The sequence below is a fragment of the Onychomys torridus genome, chromosome 8, assembly GCF_903995425.1.
Source record: "Onychomys torridus chromosome 8, mOncTor1.1, whole genome shotgun sequence".
Taxonomy (NCBI): Eukaryota; Metazoa; Chordata; class Mammalia; order Rodentia; family Cricetidae; genus Onychomys; species Onychomys torridus.
In genome coordinates, this window is record NC_050450.1 from 48,858,569 (window position 1) to 48,871,663 (window position 13,095).

General features: G+C 49.3%; 1 protein-coding gene across 1 annotated transcript; it reads right to left on the reverse strand.

Moving 5' to 3' along the window:
• Positions 1 to 512: 512 nt before the first annotated feature.
• Positions 513 to 13,095, reverse strand: LOC118590220 (serine hydroxymethyltransferase, cytosolic). Its single transcript, XM_036198109.1, has 9 exons — positions 12,981 to 13,095; positions 12,488 to 12,648; positions 8,899 to 8,980; positions 7,705 to 7,917; positions 5,186 to 5,302; positions 3,249 to 3,371; positions 1,926 to 2,042; positions 1,425 to 1,535; positions 513 to 1,181 (listed from the first exon to the last, which is right to left on the reverse strand). The coding sequence occupies exons 2-9, from the start codon at positions 12,590 to 12,592 to the stop codon at positions 1,009 to 1,011; spliced, it is 1,041 nt and encodes a 346-aa protein (XP_036054002.1). The 5' UTR covers positions 12,593 to 12,648; positions 12,981 to 13,095; the 3' UTR covers positions 513 to 1,008.

Below are 13,095 nucleotides of genomic sequence, written 5' to 3' on the forward strand. Positions count from 1 at the left end.
AAATATAAAAACTGGTTGTATTTTCTAAAGCTATAATTCTTGTAGACATTCTGTGGGTAAAAATTTGATTGTGTGTATTAAAAAGTCCCCAATGGTTTGCAATTCAGCTATGTAAAAATAAAGATTCTTTGGGAAGGGAGCACTTGGGCTCCTAATTATAAGAAGCTGGTTATCTCAGAAAGGTGGAACACAAAGCCTTTGGCCTCTGCTGATTCCCAAACTAGAAAGGGCTTTGCACATCATAGAAATAGCCAGTTCTATAAGGCTGTTTGTGTGGTAGGCATGAACCCAGGGCATCATATATACTGAATATGTGCAATGCCGCTAAGTGACACCCCTTGTCTTCTGTAACATACTTCAAGCTGCTGACAGTCACTATTTTACCTGTACATAGGTCTGCACCTCATGTTTGCCTGGTGCCCTCAGAAGCCAGAAGAAGTATTAGATCCTCTGGAACTGGAGTTACAGGTGATTGTGATCCATCATGTGGGTGCTGGGGATCAAACCGGGGTCCTCTAGAAGAGCAGCCAGAGTTGAGCCATCTTTCCAGCCCCTGACATTAACCCTTGCTTATACATCTGTCTAGTTGTATAACCCAGAGCAGAAAACTCAGTACTCCTCTGGCATCCTACTGGGCAACAGAATAGGAATAATAGGAAACACAGGCCTGAACCTGGACATTTCCTTACCTGCCACAGGGCCCACTGAGAAAGGAGAAAGGAGCATTCTGGGATCTTTAATAGCTCTGCCTCATACTGCAGTCAGTGAGATCAAATGGCTACACAGTGCTTTTCCCCCAAACAATGAATTATATAAAGCTGCTGAGAAGTGAAGTTTCAAATTTATAGTCCTTAATAACCTGCCCCAGAATTTCTGAAACGAGAACAGCCTGTCAGAAACACCCTCCAAAGCACAGTGCAGGCTCAGGTGTCCACTGAGAGGGTACAGGGTTCACGGGGTCCTGGAGCAGTCCTACCCTCGTGGTAGACGCTGGCTGTGCTGGCTCTGTCAGAAGTCGGGCAGGCCAGGTATGGAGAAGTTGGAAGCAAAACTCTCCACATCTTCCCGGAGAGTTCTCACAGCACTCTGGTACTTCTCATCCCCTGCCAGCTTCTCCTTGAACTCCTTGAGTGTCGCCCTCACAGCCATGTCGTTCTGAATCTGCAGCGTAAGCTCTATCCCTGTGCAAAAGACAGTGAGTGCCATGTGTGGTTTCCTTCACTACACATCCTGCGTTAACTCCTAGGCGTCAGTGTCCTCAGGTGACTCTAGAATGTGTCCCTTGGCAACAGACATTACAAACCTCATACAAGAGGGAGTGGTAGAGCAGCTTTCACCAATGGCTGGGTCTTAGCTACGAAAACACTTGAGAAACTCCATACACACGAGTAAGGCATTCGAACTTCCAACACCTTACCCCTTACCTCTGTGGATAAAGCGTGCAACTTTTCGGAAGTCTTCTTCCAAAAGTCCACGGGATGTCAGTGCTGGGGTCCCCAGTCGCAGTCCACTGGGTCGTAATGCGCTCCTGTCACCTTTGAGACATACAGGGTCTTGATTGTACCAAACACACCACTGTGCCCACTGTATTTTAAAAAACAGTTGGACACAGATCCTGGTCTGTGGATCCCAGCTTGATCTAGCAAGGAGGCAACTGACTTAAAAACTGGGGTCTGAAGATAAAGACGCGTATGGACCACTGTATTAACCCATGAAAGCAGTCCGTGGTATGGCTCTGGACTACAGAGGTTAACATCTGTCTGGGCCTGACAGGAGAAGTGCTGCTTGTTTTAGAGAGTCCCTGCCTCTTTACAGTCAATGCCCTTCCCCTGCTCTGGTCTGTCTCCTAAGCTGAAAACTTCCAACTCCAACACTGACTGCAAGAATCGCAGATAGGGCTGGAGGAAAAACCACAGCTGTCTCACCTGGACAGGTATTCTTGTTGCAGGCAATAGAACAGGCTTCTAGTACCTTCTCAGCCCTTCCACCATCGGTGCCCATGGGACGGAGATCCACTAGGATCAGATGATTATCAGAACCACCTGGAAACAGTTGGATACAATGGACTATAGAAGGTTGGCCACACAAGGGGAAGAAGCTGCTGTTCTGGGGAGGTGGGCAGGGATGCAACATAACTGGCCACACAAAGGGGTGTGGAGCTTCTGGCTGAAACATCCATCAGCTTCTATAGCCCAGACTGCCTGTGCCATGGTGGAGACCCACACAGGCTGAAGAGCTCTTGGTTCTTCATATTCTGGGACATTGAAATGACTGTAGGTAAGTAAATGTTCTACCGCTGAGCCAAACCCCAGCCTTTCTGAAGCCAGTTTTAAGAGGCTCCTCCTGGGACAGGCATGGTGTTATATGCTTTCAATCAATCCCAGAGTCATATGGATCTCATGAGTTCAAGGCCAGCCAAGACTACATAGTGAGACTTTTATCTCAAAAACCCAAAACCAGGGGGCTAGAGAGATGGCTCAGAGGTTAAGAGCACTGCTCTTCCAGAGGTTCTGAGTTCAATTCCCAGCAACCACATGGTGGCTCACAACCATCTGTAATGAGATCTGGTGCCCTCTTCTGGCCTGCAGTCACACATGCTATATACATAATAAGAAATAAATAAATCTTAAAAAAACAAAACAAAACAAAACAAAAACCAATAACAAAAAGATTTCCTTTTAAGTAGCACCAGAGTAGTTAGCAGAGGTTCAATTCCTCACGCAGATGAGGTAATGATGGCATGTTCAGGAGGCTCTGTGCTTTTGTTCCAAACCCCATGAGGCTTGTAAAACAGACTGAATACCCTTCATTCAAAATGCTCAAGCCCAGAAGCCTGGATCAAAAAATGACTGGTGCGTCACAAGGCTGTTAAGACGATCGTATTTGATACTCAGTACTTGACAGGAACCAGGGATAGCCTACTGTGCCCTGGCCTCGTGGATGGTGTGAGCTGTCACCAAATGGAAGGATGCTGGCTCTGCCACCTGCAAATGCGTGACAGCTACAACCTGCCATCTCTCAGGTGAGTCTCAGCTATTCTCAGAACGTGCAGAGTCTCCGTACTGGGTGTCGCGTGGCAGCACACAGAAGGATAAGACCTGCAGCCAAGGGTATGCTCAGCCACCTGAGGTGCCAGGAGTCACTGCAGTGATGGCACACCCCACCCAGACCAGATGAACCAGGAGGCAAGACTTTACCATGCCGCCCACCAGAGAAGGTCTGCCCAGCACTGTGTGCATTCGGTGTACCTGTGACTACTTTGTAGCCTAGCTCGGTGAGGGCCTCGGACAGAGCCCTGCAGTTGGCCACCACCTGGAGCTGGTAGATTTTGAATTCTGTTGTCATGGCTTGCTTCAGGGCCACAGCAACACCTGGAGGAGGAGACAGATTTAAAGACAGTGGTGGCTCAGGAGCAGTCCTTGCTTTCAAGGAACCCAGTGTCTGTGAGTTATTACACCCCTCCCCCACGTGCCCAATTATACATTTCTGGGTTTTTTGTTTTTTGTTTTTTTCAAAACAGGGTTTCTCTGTGTAGCTTTGCGCCTTTCCTGGAATTCACTTGGTAGCCCAGGCTGGCCTCGAACTCACAGAGATCCTCCTGGCTCTGCCTCCCGAGTGCTGGGATTAAAGGTGTGCGCCACCACCGCCTGGCCACATTTCTGTTCTTTTACAGTGCTAGGGATAGAACTCAGGACCGTGATTGTGCTACACCCCCATATTCATTGTTTTAGCCCTATAATTACCCTGCCACCCTTGCAGAAGTCACTGAAGCCACTCTCCCCAGGACTGCTTTGGATGAAAGCCCAGTGGTAATCTGATTGCCACAGGATGGCTTTTAGTCCCTTTTATGCTTGATATATGGAAATGAATCTCTGGATGAACAAAGTCAGTCAGTGCCTTGTGTGACGTAATGCAGCATTCTGAGCTGTACTCCCAGAAGGGATGGCCCGTTTGCCCCTCACCACTTAGGTGCACTGACACCCATGTAATTATTCCTGAGGGCTGTTTGACTACAAGGGAGAAGAAACAGAGCACCACGCAAAATGCACTTAAGTCCTGGTATGGAGCCACCTGTCTGCTTGTGGAAACCAGCAAGCCCAGCATCTTCGGTAGCAGGAGCCATGAGAGCTAAGCATACAAGCACAGTGGGGAAATCTGAAAACCTGCCCAGGGCCTGCTACATCCCATGCCCCACGACTCAGGCATCCTCTGTGCTCCACCAATAAGCTGTGTTAAGCCAAACTAGTTTCAAACTCCGAGATCTCTTCCTCTCCAATGCTGGGTTTAAAGGCATGTGTCACCATTTTAAATTTTCTTTTAATTTTATGTGTATGGGTATTTGGCTTGCGTGTGTGTGTGTGTGTGCGTGTGTGTGCGTGTGTGTGCGCGCGTGCGCGCGTGCGTGCGTATGTGAGCACATCACTTGCATGCCTGGTGCCTGCCGAGACCAGAAGTGGGTATTGGAGTTCCTGGAACTGGAGTTATAGATGACCGTGAACCCCCTGTGGATGCTGGGAATTGAGCCAGGTCCTCTGGGAGAGCAGCCACTCCACCTAACTGCTAAGCCATCCCTCCAGCCCCCACGTGCTGTTCAGTATCAGTGTGTACACTGATGTCTTGCCTGAGAAACCCCACCTTGTCCCAAGTGCCTCAATACCAGCAAGGGCCACAATCTCTGCCAAAATGACAGTGAGGTGATCGAGACTGTTACAGGTTATCTATAAGCCATGTGTCCAAATAGAGGGGAAAGGAGGGGAGAGCCTGGAGGGCTCCCATGGAACCCAGGAGGTACTACTCTAGCCAGGGCTCAAGGTGCAGGGGTCGTAAAATGGGAGCCTACAGCCCCACGGGTGTGGGGGAAGAAAAGCAGCCCGTCCCGCAGAACTGGGCCGTACTTCTCCTCACTGCCAACTGCACTCATCTCTCAGGTATCTTCCCTGCTGCAGAGTGCTGCCTAAGGATGGCCATCTGCGTGGAACAGACACTTCTCTCCTGTCCTCACCTTGTACCACTTTTAACTGCCTCCCCCCCTCCTGTACAGACATTTTCTCCCAAGTTCCTTCTCCAGTGTGGAAGTCCAGGAACATCCTTTGGAGGAGGACAGGCAGGATGAGTTATAGACTCCATGGGGCTATGCCAGCTAGGGTACAACCCAAGGGCTCTACAGTAGACTTGGTAATGTTACCAGCAATGGCATGGTTGTGGGGGCCCCCCTGGAGGCCTGGGAACACAGCAGAGTTGATGAGTGATTCCAGCTCATAATGAATCTCTTTGCCAGTCTTGGGATCCACACTGCGCACACCTGGTAAAGAAACGAGACTGTTAACAGACCAGTTTCCTTTGACTCACAGCCAAATTGATATGTGTAGGCAGTCCCACCTCAGTCTGATCTGGGGTGCAAGGAAGCTGTTTTACAATACCAGAGCAAAGGGCCCCTGCCGATGGCTGCATTGCTGGTTTCAGTTGTACACCACCCTGCTTTTTGAGACAGTCTTGCTTTGCAGCTTTGGCCAGCCTGGAACTTGACTGGAACCTCCCAAGTGCTGGGATTAAAGGAGTGTGCCACCATGCTTGGCCCCCTTTTTTCTTTTTTTATATTCTGGAAAACTAATGAGTTTAGAGCACAGGCGATCTTAAGACAGAAACACTAGAGGAGTCTGCACTCAGTCTGGATGACGACTCTCCCATGGCTAACTAGATAGATTGCCCTTCCCTATCCTTTACCAGCCTATATAGTCTGGTCACATGCTATTAGGGCAGAATTGCATGCAACTGGTTAAATGAATGGCTGGACACTCAGATGTAAGTTCCCAGACCCTCTCTCCCTCACCTCCTCCCTTTTTACCTTAATTAAAAAACCACAACTCTAGCAAGGGTGTGAGGTGCACACCTTTAATCCCAACACTCAAGAGGCAGAGGCAGGAGGACCTCAGAGTTTGAGGTCAGGCTGTTCTGCAGAGCAAGTTCCAGGACAGCCAGGGCTGTTACACAGAAACCACGTTTCAAAAATAAAAAACAAAAACCCCACAAATCTATTACTGTGTATGGGCATGATATGTGTGTGGACACACATGTACTGTGTATGGCAAGTCCCATGGAAAAGGTCAGAGGGCCACTGTAGAGTTGGTTCTTTACTTGCGTCTTGATGTGGATTCTGGGGATTGAACTCAGTCACTGGCTTGTGTGGAATGTGACCTAGTGACAGTATGATGGTAGTAAAGCTCAGATGACTCTTGGTGAGGAGAAGCAGATAGTGTAGATAATTCCTACTCAACGGTCAGTATCAGTAACACCTACATGTTCTTGTAAGACAGGACTGCTGGAGAAGTCACTGAATCCCCAAACAGTCTAGAGGCATAAGCGCTACTGAGGCACTCTCTGCTCTAGAGATGGAGAAGCCAGGCTCAGAGAAGCTGATGGTGGCCCAAGATGACACAGCAGCAAGAGAGGCCAGATCCACTCTGACTGGCTGAGGACCAACAAATCCCCCTGCACACAGCAGACACACCAAAGGTCTCCTTGGCAAGGAAAACAGCTACCAACGTGTGCCTCACCTATAATCTGATCACTTGAGAGACTGAGACAGGAGGCTCGTGCTACAGAGTGAGACCCTGTTTCCAAACAAACACCAACAACAAGCAACCAACAACACCACTCCAAGCAAGCTGACAAAGGCCCTCAGGGGCCAGAGGACGGGGAGACTGAGGAGGCACTTGACTGGGGCTTGCCCTCAATAGGGTAGGGTGGGCTAAGGCAGGAAGAGCCTGCCAGGGGAAGACACACTGGAGGGCTAGTTTCTCGCTTCCCCAAGGCTACCTAACTGTTGACAGGACTTTCACCACTGTGGCAACTCCAGAATAAGGGGAGCATATGCAGAGGTGGGGTGTAAGGTAATAGGAAGAGAAACACCTTACTAAAATGATGGACCTCATACAGAGGCTATTGTATGTTTTATGCATGAAGCGTGAGTCTGAACTACCTAGTCCTGGCTGGCCTAGAACTTAACTATGACAACCAGGCTGCCCCAAATTTGCAGCTGTCTCCTGCCTACACCTTCCAAGGGCTGGGATTACAGATGTGCACCACCACACCACTCCTGTATCCATGTTTTATAGCTTAATTATTGTTGCGTGTCAGTGTGTTAGTCTCACTGTTACCCCCACCCCCCTTCTGAGACAAAGTCTCAGGCTGGCTTCGAATTCCTGACCCTCCCGCTTCAGCTTAAGAGCTGCGATTATAGGTATGTACCACCACACCCAGCCCACACCATTCTTTATGAGGGCCATCGAGGCGTCTCAGCAGATAAAGGTGCTCGCTGTACAAACCTGTCACCCCGAGTTCAATCCCCGGATCCCACGATGGAAGGAGAGAACTAACTTCCAAAAGTTGCCCTCTGTCATGTGGCATGTGAGTACTCTACCAATAACAGTATTTTAAAAAATCATTCTCTGACCAATATACTAGTTCATCAATATATTGCTGCATTCTGGAGCCCTGTGGATACCCCAACCTTCCTCCTATGGGGAGGGTCAGGTGAGCAGGACACTGCCTAAGCCCCTTCCTGTCATACACATCCAGGTCAGAACTGTGGCTTGGGGCTTCCTTCAGGGCACAGAATCCTGATCTTCAGAGTTTTCCCGGTTTCTTCTTCCACACAGGAAATATTAACCCACCCTCTGCCTGTCCCAGCATGTGGGAACTTACCCTTTCTGTAGAATATCATACCAGCACGGCAGCCTCTCAGGGTTTTGTGGGTTGTGGTGGTCACCACATGGCAGTGTTCAAAAGGGGAGGGCACCACACCAGCTGCTACCAGCCCACTGATGTGTGCCATGTCTGCCATGAGATATGCCCCGTTATCGTCTGCGATCTTTCGCAGACGTGCATAGTCCAGGTTCCGGGAGTAGCAGCTGGTGCCTGAGACACAGAGGTGACAGAGGAGTGTCAAAGATGTCCAGGGCAGTGAGCCAGCCTCTGATGGACAGCTCTGCAAGGAGATCCCCGCTCCCCCCCATCTTTAAGGACAGATGTGCAGTATGCCCTCAAAACCATCTGTGAGCTGAGGGTGGCGGTACACACACACACACACACACACACACACACACACACACACACGACACACAGCACTTCGATCCTGGCACTTGGAAAGCCAGCAGATCTCTGAGTTTGAGACCAGACACAATCAGGCGTCAACCACTGATCTACTACGCACTATTGATGACAAGCTGTTAAAATTTGTCTGAGAGGGATGTAAACAAGGTCTACCTTCCCCTCACATGATCCCAATAACAAACCAAAGTACAAGCTCACCATGGGAAACCAGAGCTTATTGGGCTTACTTATGGGTGAGAGAATAGTGACAGAAGGGTAGGTGGCCCTGATGCAGTTGTCCTGGAAGTCCTCACCAGCATGGATGGCCTCTCCATAACAGTGTAAAGAAAGCTCCCTTCCCAGTCTTCCCCAGCCGAGATTCTCTAGCCCCTCATGGAGGCCACTCACACTTAGGGCAGAAGGGCACAGATGGCTGGGAGACGTGGCCTGACACTCGGGTGAGGGTTCAATAACTCTTCTAGCTCCCTCCTGTCAACTTTCCACAGACCCAATCAAGATGGACCCTTAGGGTTGGGGATTTAGCTCCTAGCAAGCACAAGGCCCTGGGTTCGATCCTCAGCTCAAAAAAAAAAAAAAAAAAGATGGACCCTTGTCAGCAGGCACAGCTGACCTCATGAAGATGGCAGCCTGGCTCCAAGAATAGCTTTTTACAGTCCAAGTCAGAATAAGTCTCAAGTCACCAGCTCTGCACAGTGAGCTGGAGGATGGGATATCTTTCCATCCTTCCCTGGAGGAGGCAGAAGAGGCCCTGCCCAGGAACCAGGCTGTGTCCCACTTGCAGCTCACCTGCGATGATCAGCTTCGGGTGAAAGAGGCTGGCGTTCTCCTCCAGCTGGTCATAGTTGATGTAGCCAGTGTCTGGGTACACCTGGTGGGAGCAGGAAGACACAGGCTTGGCTGCTTCCTCTGGCCACACAGTGCTGCTTGCACACCTACCTGAGCCCATTCAACCTGCCACGACATGGACCAGGACCTGAGGCAGGGCACTGCATTCAGCTTGCACAAGGGCATAAAAGGGCAAATATCACACAGACTTGGGAGTCCTCACAGGGGCCTCAGGATAGAGGGGAGACTCAGCCCTGGGTATTACACCATGTTATAGAACAAAAAGCCCAGGAAATGAGAAAGGCACAGCCAAGCCTAGAATCTCAGCTACTGGCTAAGGCAGAAGGATTGTCAAGAGTTCAAAGTCAGCCTTGGTTACAGTGTAAGACACTGGCTAATCAATAAAGACAAGAGCTGGAGAAATGGCTCAGCAGTTAGGAACACTTGTTGTTCTTGCAGAGGACCCAGGTTCAACTCCCAGCACCCACACAGATGCACACCAACTGTAACACCAGTTCCAGGAAATCTGACGTCCTTTTCTGACCTCTTCAGGTACCAGATACACATACATGTTTTATATATGTACACACACACACACAGAGACACATACACACACATACACGTGCGCATATGCTCGCGCACACACAGGCAAATACTCATACACATAAATCTTTAAACAAACACCCAACAACAACCAAGACACACACCTGGAAGCATCCGAGCACTCACAGGCTAGCGAGCTTCTTTCTGGCAGGGTAGCACAGAGGCCACCAAGTAGGAGACCAGAGAGAGGGAGCGAGTCTCCATTTTCAGGAGGGAATGGAAGCAGGTGTGAGGTGTGAACCAGAAACAGTAATAGAAGGTCAGGGTTGCTGTCACTGCAGAGAAAGAAACCCCTGGCCCTGCGCCGGGTAGCTGATGAGAGTCCAGGAGAGATGGGCAGGGGCTGAAGTGAGAGACAAATGGTCTGAGGAAAGTGGACAGAGGAGAGCTGTGTCTCCTGGACCCAAGCAGCTCATTCTGGCCACACCTGACAGGCCACCACAGGCGCTATCATGGTCAAGGGCCACAACAAGTACAGTGCTGGAGAAAAACTGGCATTGGAACAGAGGAACGGGCTTCATGGCAAATTTAGACAGCAGGAAGCTGGCCAACAACGCATCACAGGTTACAGAGAAAACGCCCGCAGTTACTCCCTACCACAATTCTTTCTCTGTCCTAACAGTACAAACCAGCTTGTATGCTCTAGTGTAGTAAGACCAAAGAGACAGGACTTGGTTACTGTTGTCCCATGTTTCCAAGCTGGGCCTGGGGGCACCCGCCTTTAATCCTACACTCGGGAGGCAGAGGCAGGTGGATCTCTTGAGCTCTAGGCCAGCCTGGTCAATAAAACAAGTTCCAGGCCAGCTAGGGCCATACATAACAGAGAGACTTTATCCTAAATAAAGGAAGGAAGGAAGGAAGGAAGGAAGGAAGGAAGGAAGGAAGGAAGGAAGGAAGGAAGGTAGATAGATTTAGTTTCTAGGCTGGCCAATAAGGATCTGTGACGAGAAATCCTCAAGCTGTCCACAAAAGTCACTCACACCCACATATAGCTATTACAACTGAGACTCGGCTGATTTTACAGCAAATAGGATGCTATGAAGATGACAGCATTTTGTGTGTGTGTGTGTGTGTGTGTGTGTGTGTGTGTGTGTGTGTGTGTGTGTGTACGTGCCACCCATGAGTACCATGGAGGCACATGTGGAGGTCAGAGAGACAACCTTAGGGGAGTTGGTCTCTTATTTACCATGTGGGTCCTTGAACTCAGGTCACCAGGCCTGGCAGCCAAGCATTTTTATCTACTTACTTAGCTATCTTGCCAACCCTCAAATTTCTTAAAAGAATAGAAATCGCATCTAATAGTTGAGTAGAAAGATTCACTGTCACCTTTTCATTGGTAGCAAACAGAAAAACAACCAGAGACAGCATATAAATACCAAATAATCCAAAAAGAAGGTCACCAGAAAGGACACACTACCACACAATAGAAAAAATATGCATGTTTCTTCTTCTATCCAGGCACCCTTAGTTGTTTTTTAGGATTTATTATATGTGTATGGCGGCTTTGCCTGCATGTATGTGTGTGCACTATATGCATTGCCTGGTACCAGTGAGAGGCCAGAAAGTGTTGGATCCCCTGGAACTGAGTTAAAGATAGTTGTGAGTCACCAGGTAGGTGTGGGGGGGAACTGAACCCAGGCCCCGCAGTCCTCACATCTCCAGCTCCCGCTGGTTGGTCAAACAGACAAATTATAAACGGTACATATAAGTCCTGGGATTTTTCTTTATTTTTTAAACATAAGGTCTCACTGACTTGAAAACTCATGTAGCATCATCTGGCCTCAAAATTCTTGATCCTTCTGCCTTAGCCTCCCGTGTCTTAGGACAGAGAGCAAGTGTTGCCACCTCTGGGGAGGCCTCAAACCTATTTTCCACTTTCTTTCTTTCTTTCTTTCTTTCTTTCTTCTTTCTTTCTTTTCTTTCTCCACTTTCTTTCTTTCTTTCTTTCTTCCTTTCTTTCTTTTTTGGTTTGGTTTTTCGAGACAGGGTGTATCTGTGTGGCTTTGCACCTGTCCTGGAACTCGCTTTGTAGACCAGGCTGGCCTCGACTCACAGAGATCCACCTGCCTCTGCCTCCCAAGTGCTGCGATTACAGGCGTGCGCCACCACCGCCCGGCTCCTCCTTCCCTTTCTTTAGACAGGGCTTTATGTACCTCACGGTGGTCTTGAACTTTTGAACCCACTGTATCCACCTTCTAAGGGCTGGGATTACATTAGGTGAAAGTACCATCTTGCAGAGCTAGGGCTGGAACCTAGGGTTTTGCACATAATAGGCAAGTACTTTTATCACCTGAGCCACATCCCCAACCCCCTATATTCATTTTCTGGGTTCATCTGATAATGCAGAAAAAGAAGAGGCACACAACACATACTGCCCCCTACACACACACACACACACACACACACACACACACACACCCCACATACCGCCCCTGCCCCCTCCCCCACATATTTGCTGTGGGCACTCGCTCTAATGTAACAGATTCCACTGGTGGGTACATGGCCATAATAACGGCTGAGAAAAGACTGTGACATAGGGTAGTGGTGGCTGCAGGGCTGCAGGCTGCTGCAGGCAAGGGCTGGCTCTAATTGGGCTGTAGAGGCCTATGGCTATTTAATGGTGAAGCTGCTAGTATTGGTGTTAGAGATGGGGACATTGCCATCTTTGCACTTGCTGACCTTGGTGAAGGCAGACCTGTGCCAGCAGCTGTTGCTAGGGATCTGGCTATCTGATCCTTTCTCAGTCATAGCTTCCATCATGTCATGACCTTGGCCCAAACCTTAACACCCCTTCCATGTTGTACGCAGTGTGCCAAGAGCCTGAGGGTGTCCTCGGGGCAAGGAAGTGAGGTCTAGTAGGAGGAACTGCGGCAGTGCTGTGCAAATGAAATTACTTATCCCCATGGGTGCTATCGCATAAGAACTGAGGAGACACACACCCCCCTACCTTATAAGGCATAGATTCAAAGAAGATAGATGTAGCAGAGACTTTCTTCTTGTCTGTCATGAAGCCATGAGTCAAATGACCTCCATCTGGCAGGTCCAAGCCCATGATACGCCCATGGGGCTCTACCAGGGCAGTATACACAGCAAAGTTTGCAGGGGAGCCTGAAACAGGGAGAACAGAGAGGCTATGAATATTCCTACCCATGAGACACAAAATGGCACCGGGAGCTTGGCTATTAGACAATCTCTCGGCAGGCTGTCACCATGATTTTCCTGACCCTTAGAATGTACCCTTGTCCTAGTTCCAGGGCAGAATGCTACTTGGGAGGGGCGTGTAGAGCTAAGTCAGTCCAATGGAGATAGATACACATATTCCCTGGCTTGTCTCTGTTATTTATGGAAGCCTTTTGTAGGACTTGACCTGATGGCTGTAACACCATGGAGCTAGCTAGGCCTAAGGAGCTACCCAGGGTCTATGTGGATGCAACAATCACCTGAATAAGGCTGGACATTGACTCCCCAGCACTGAGGATCCAGATGATAGGCTTGCAATGCACGCTTCTGACACAGTGTCTCCAGCTCATCAATGAACTCATTCCCACCATAATA

What these genes read in the sequence shown, in the direction of transcription:
- LOC118590220 (XM_036198109.1), bottom strand. Translation starts at nt 12,592, where the DNA reads ATGGGCTTGGACCTGCCAGATGGAGGTCATTTGACTCATGGCTTCATG. An exon ending in TATGATATTCTACAGAAAGG is followed by an intron (nt 5,303 to 7,704) that starts GTAAGTTCCCAC and finishes TTTCTTTACCAG; the next exon opens with GTGTGCGCAGTGTGGATCCC. An exon ending in CCACAACCATGCCATTGCTG is followed by an intron (nt 3,372 to 5,185) that starts GTAACATTACCA and finishes CTCCTCCTCCAG; the next exon opens with GTGTTGCTGTGGCCCTGAAG.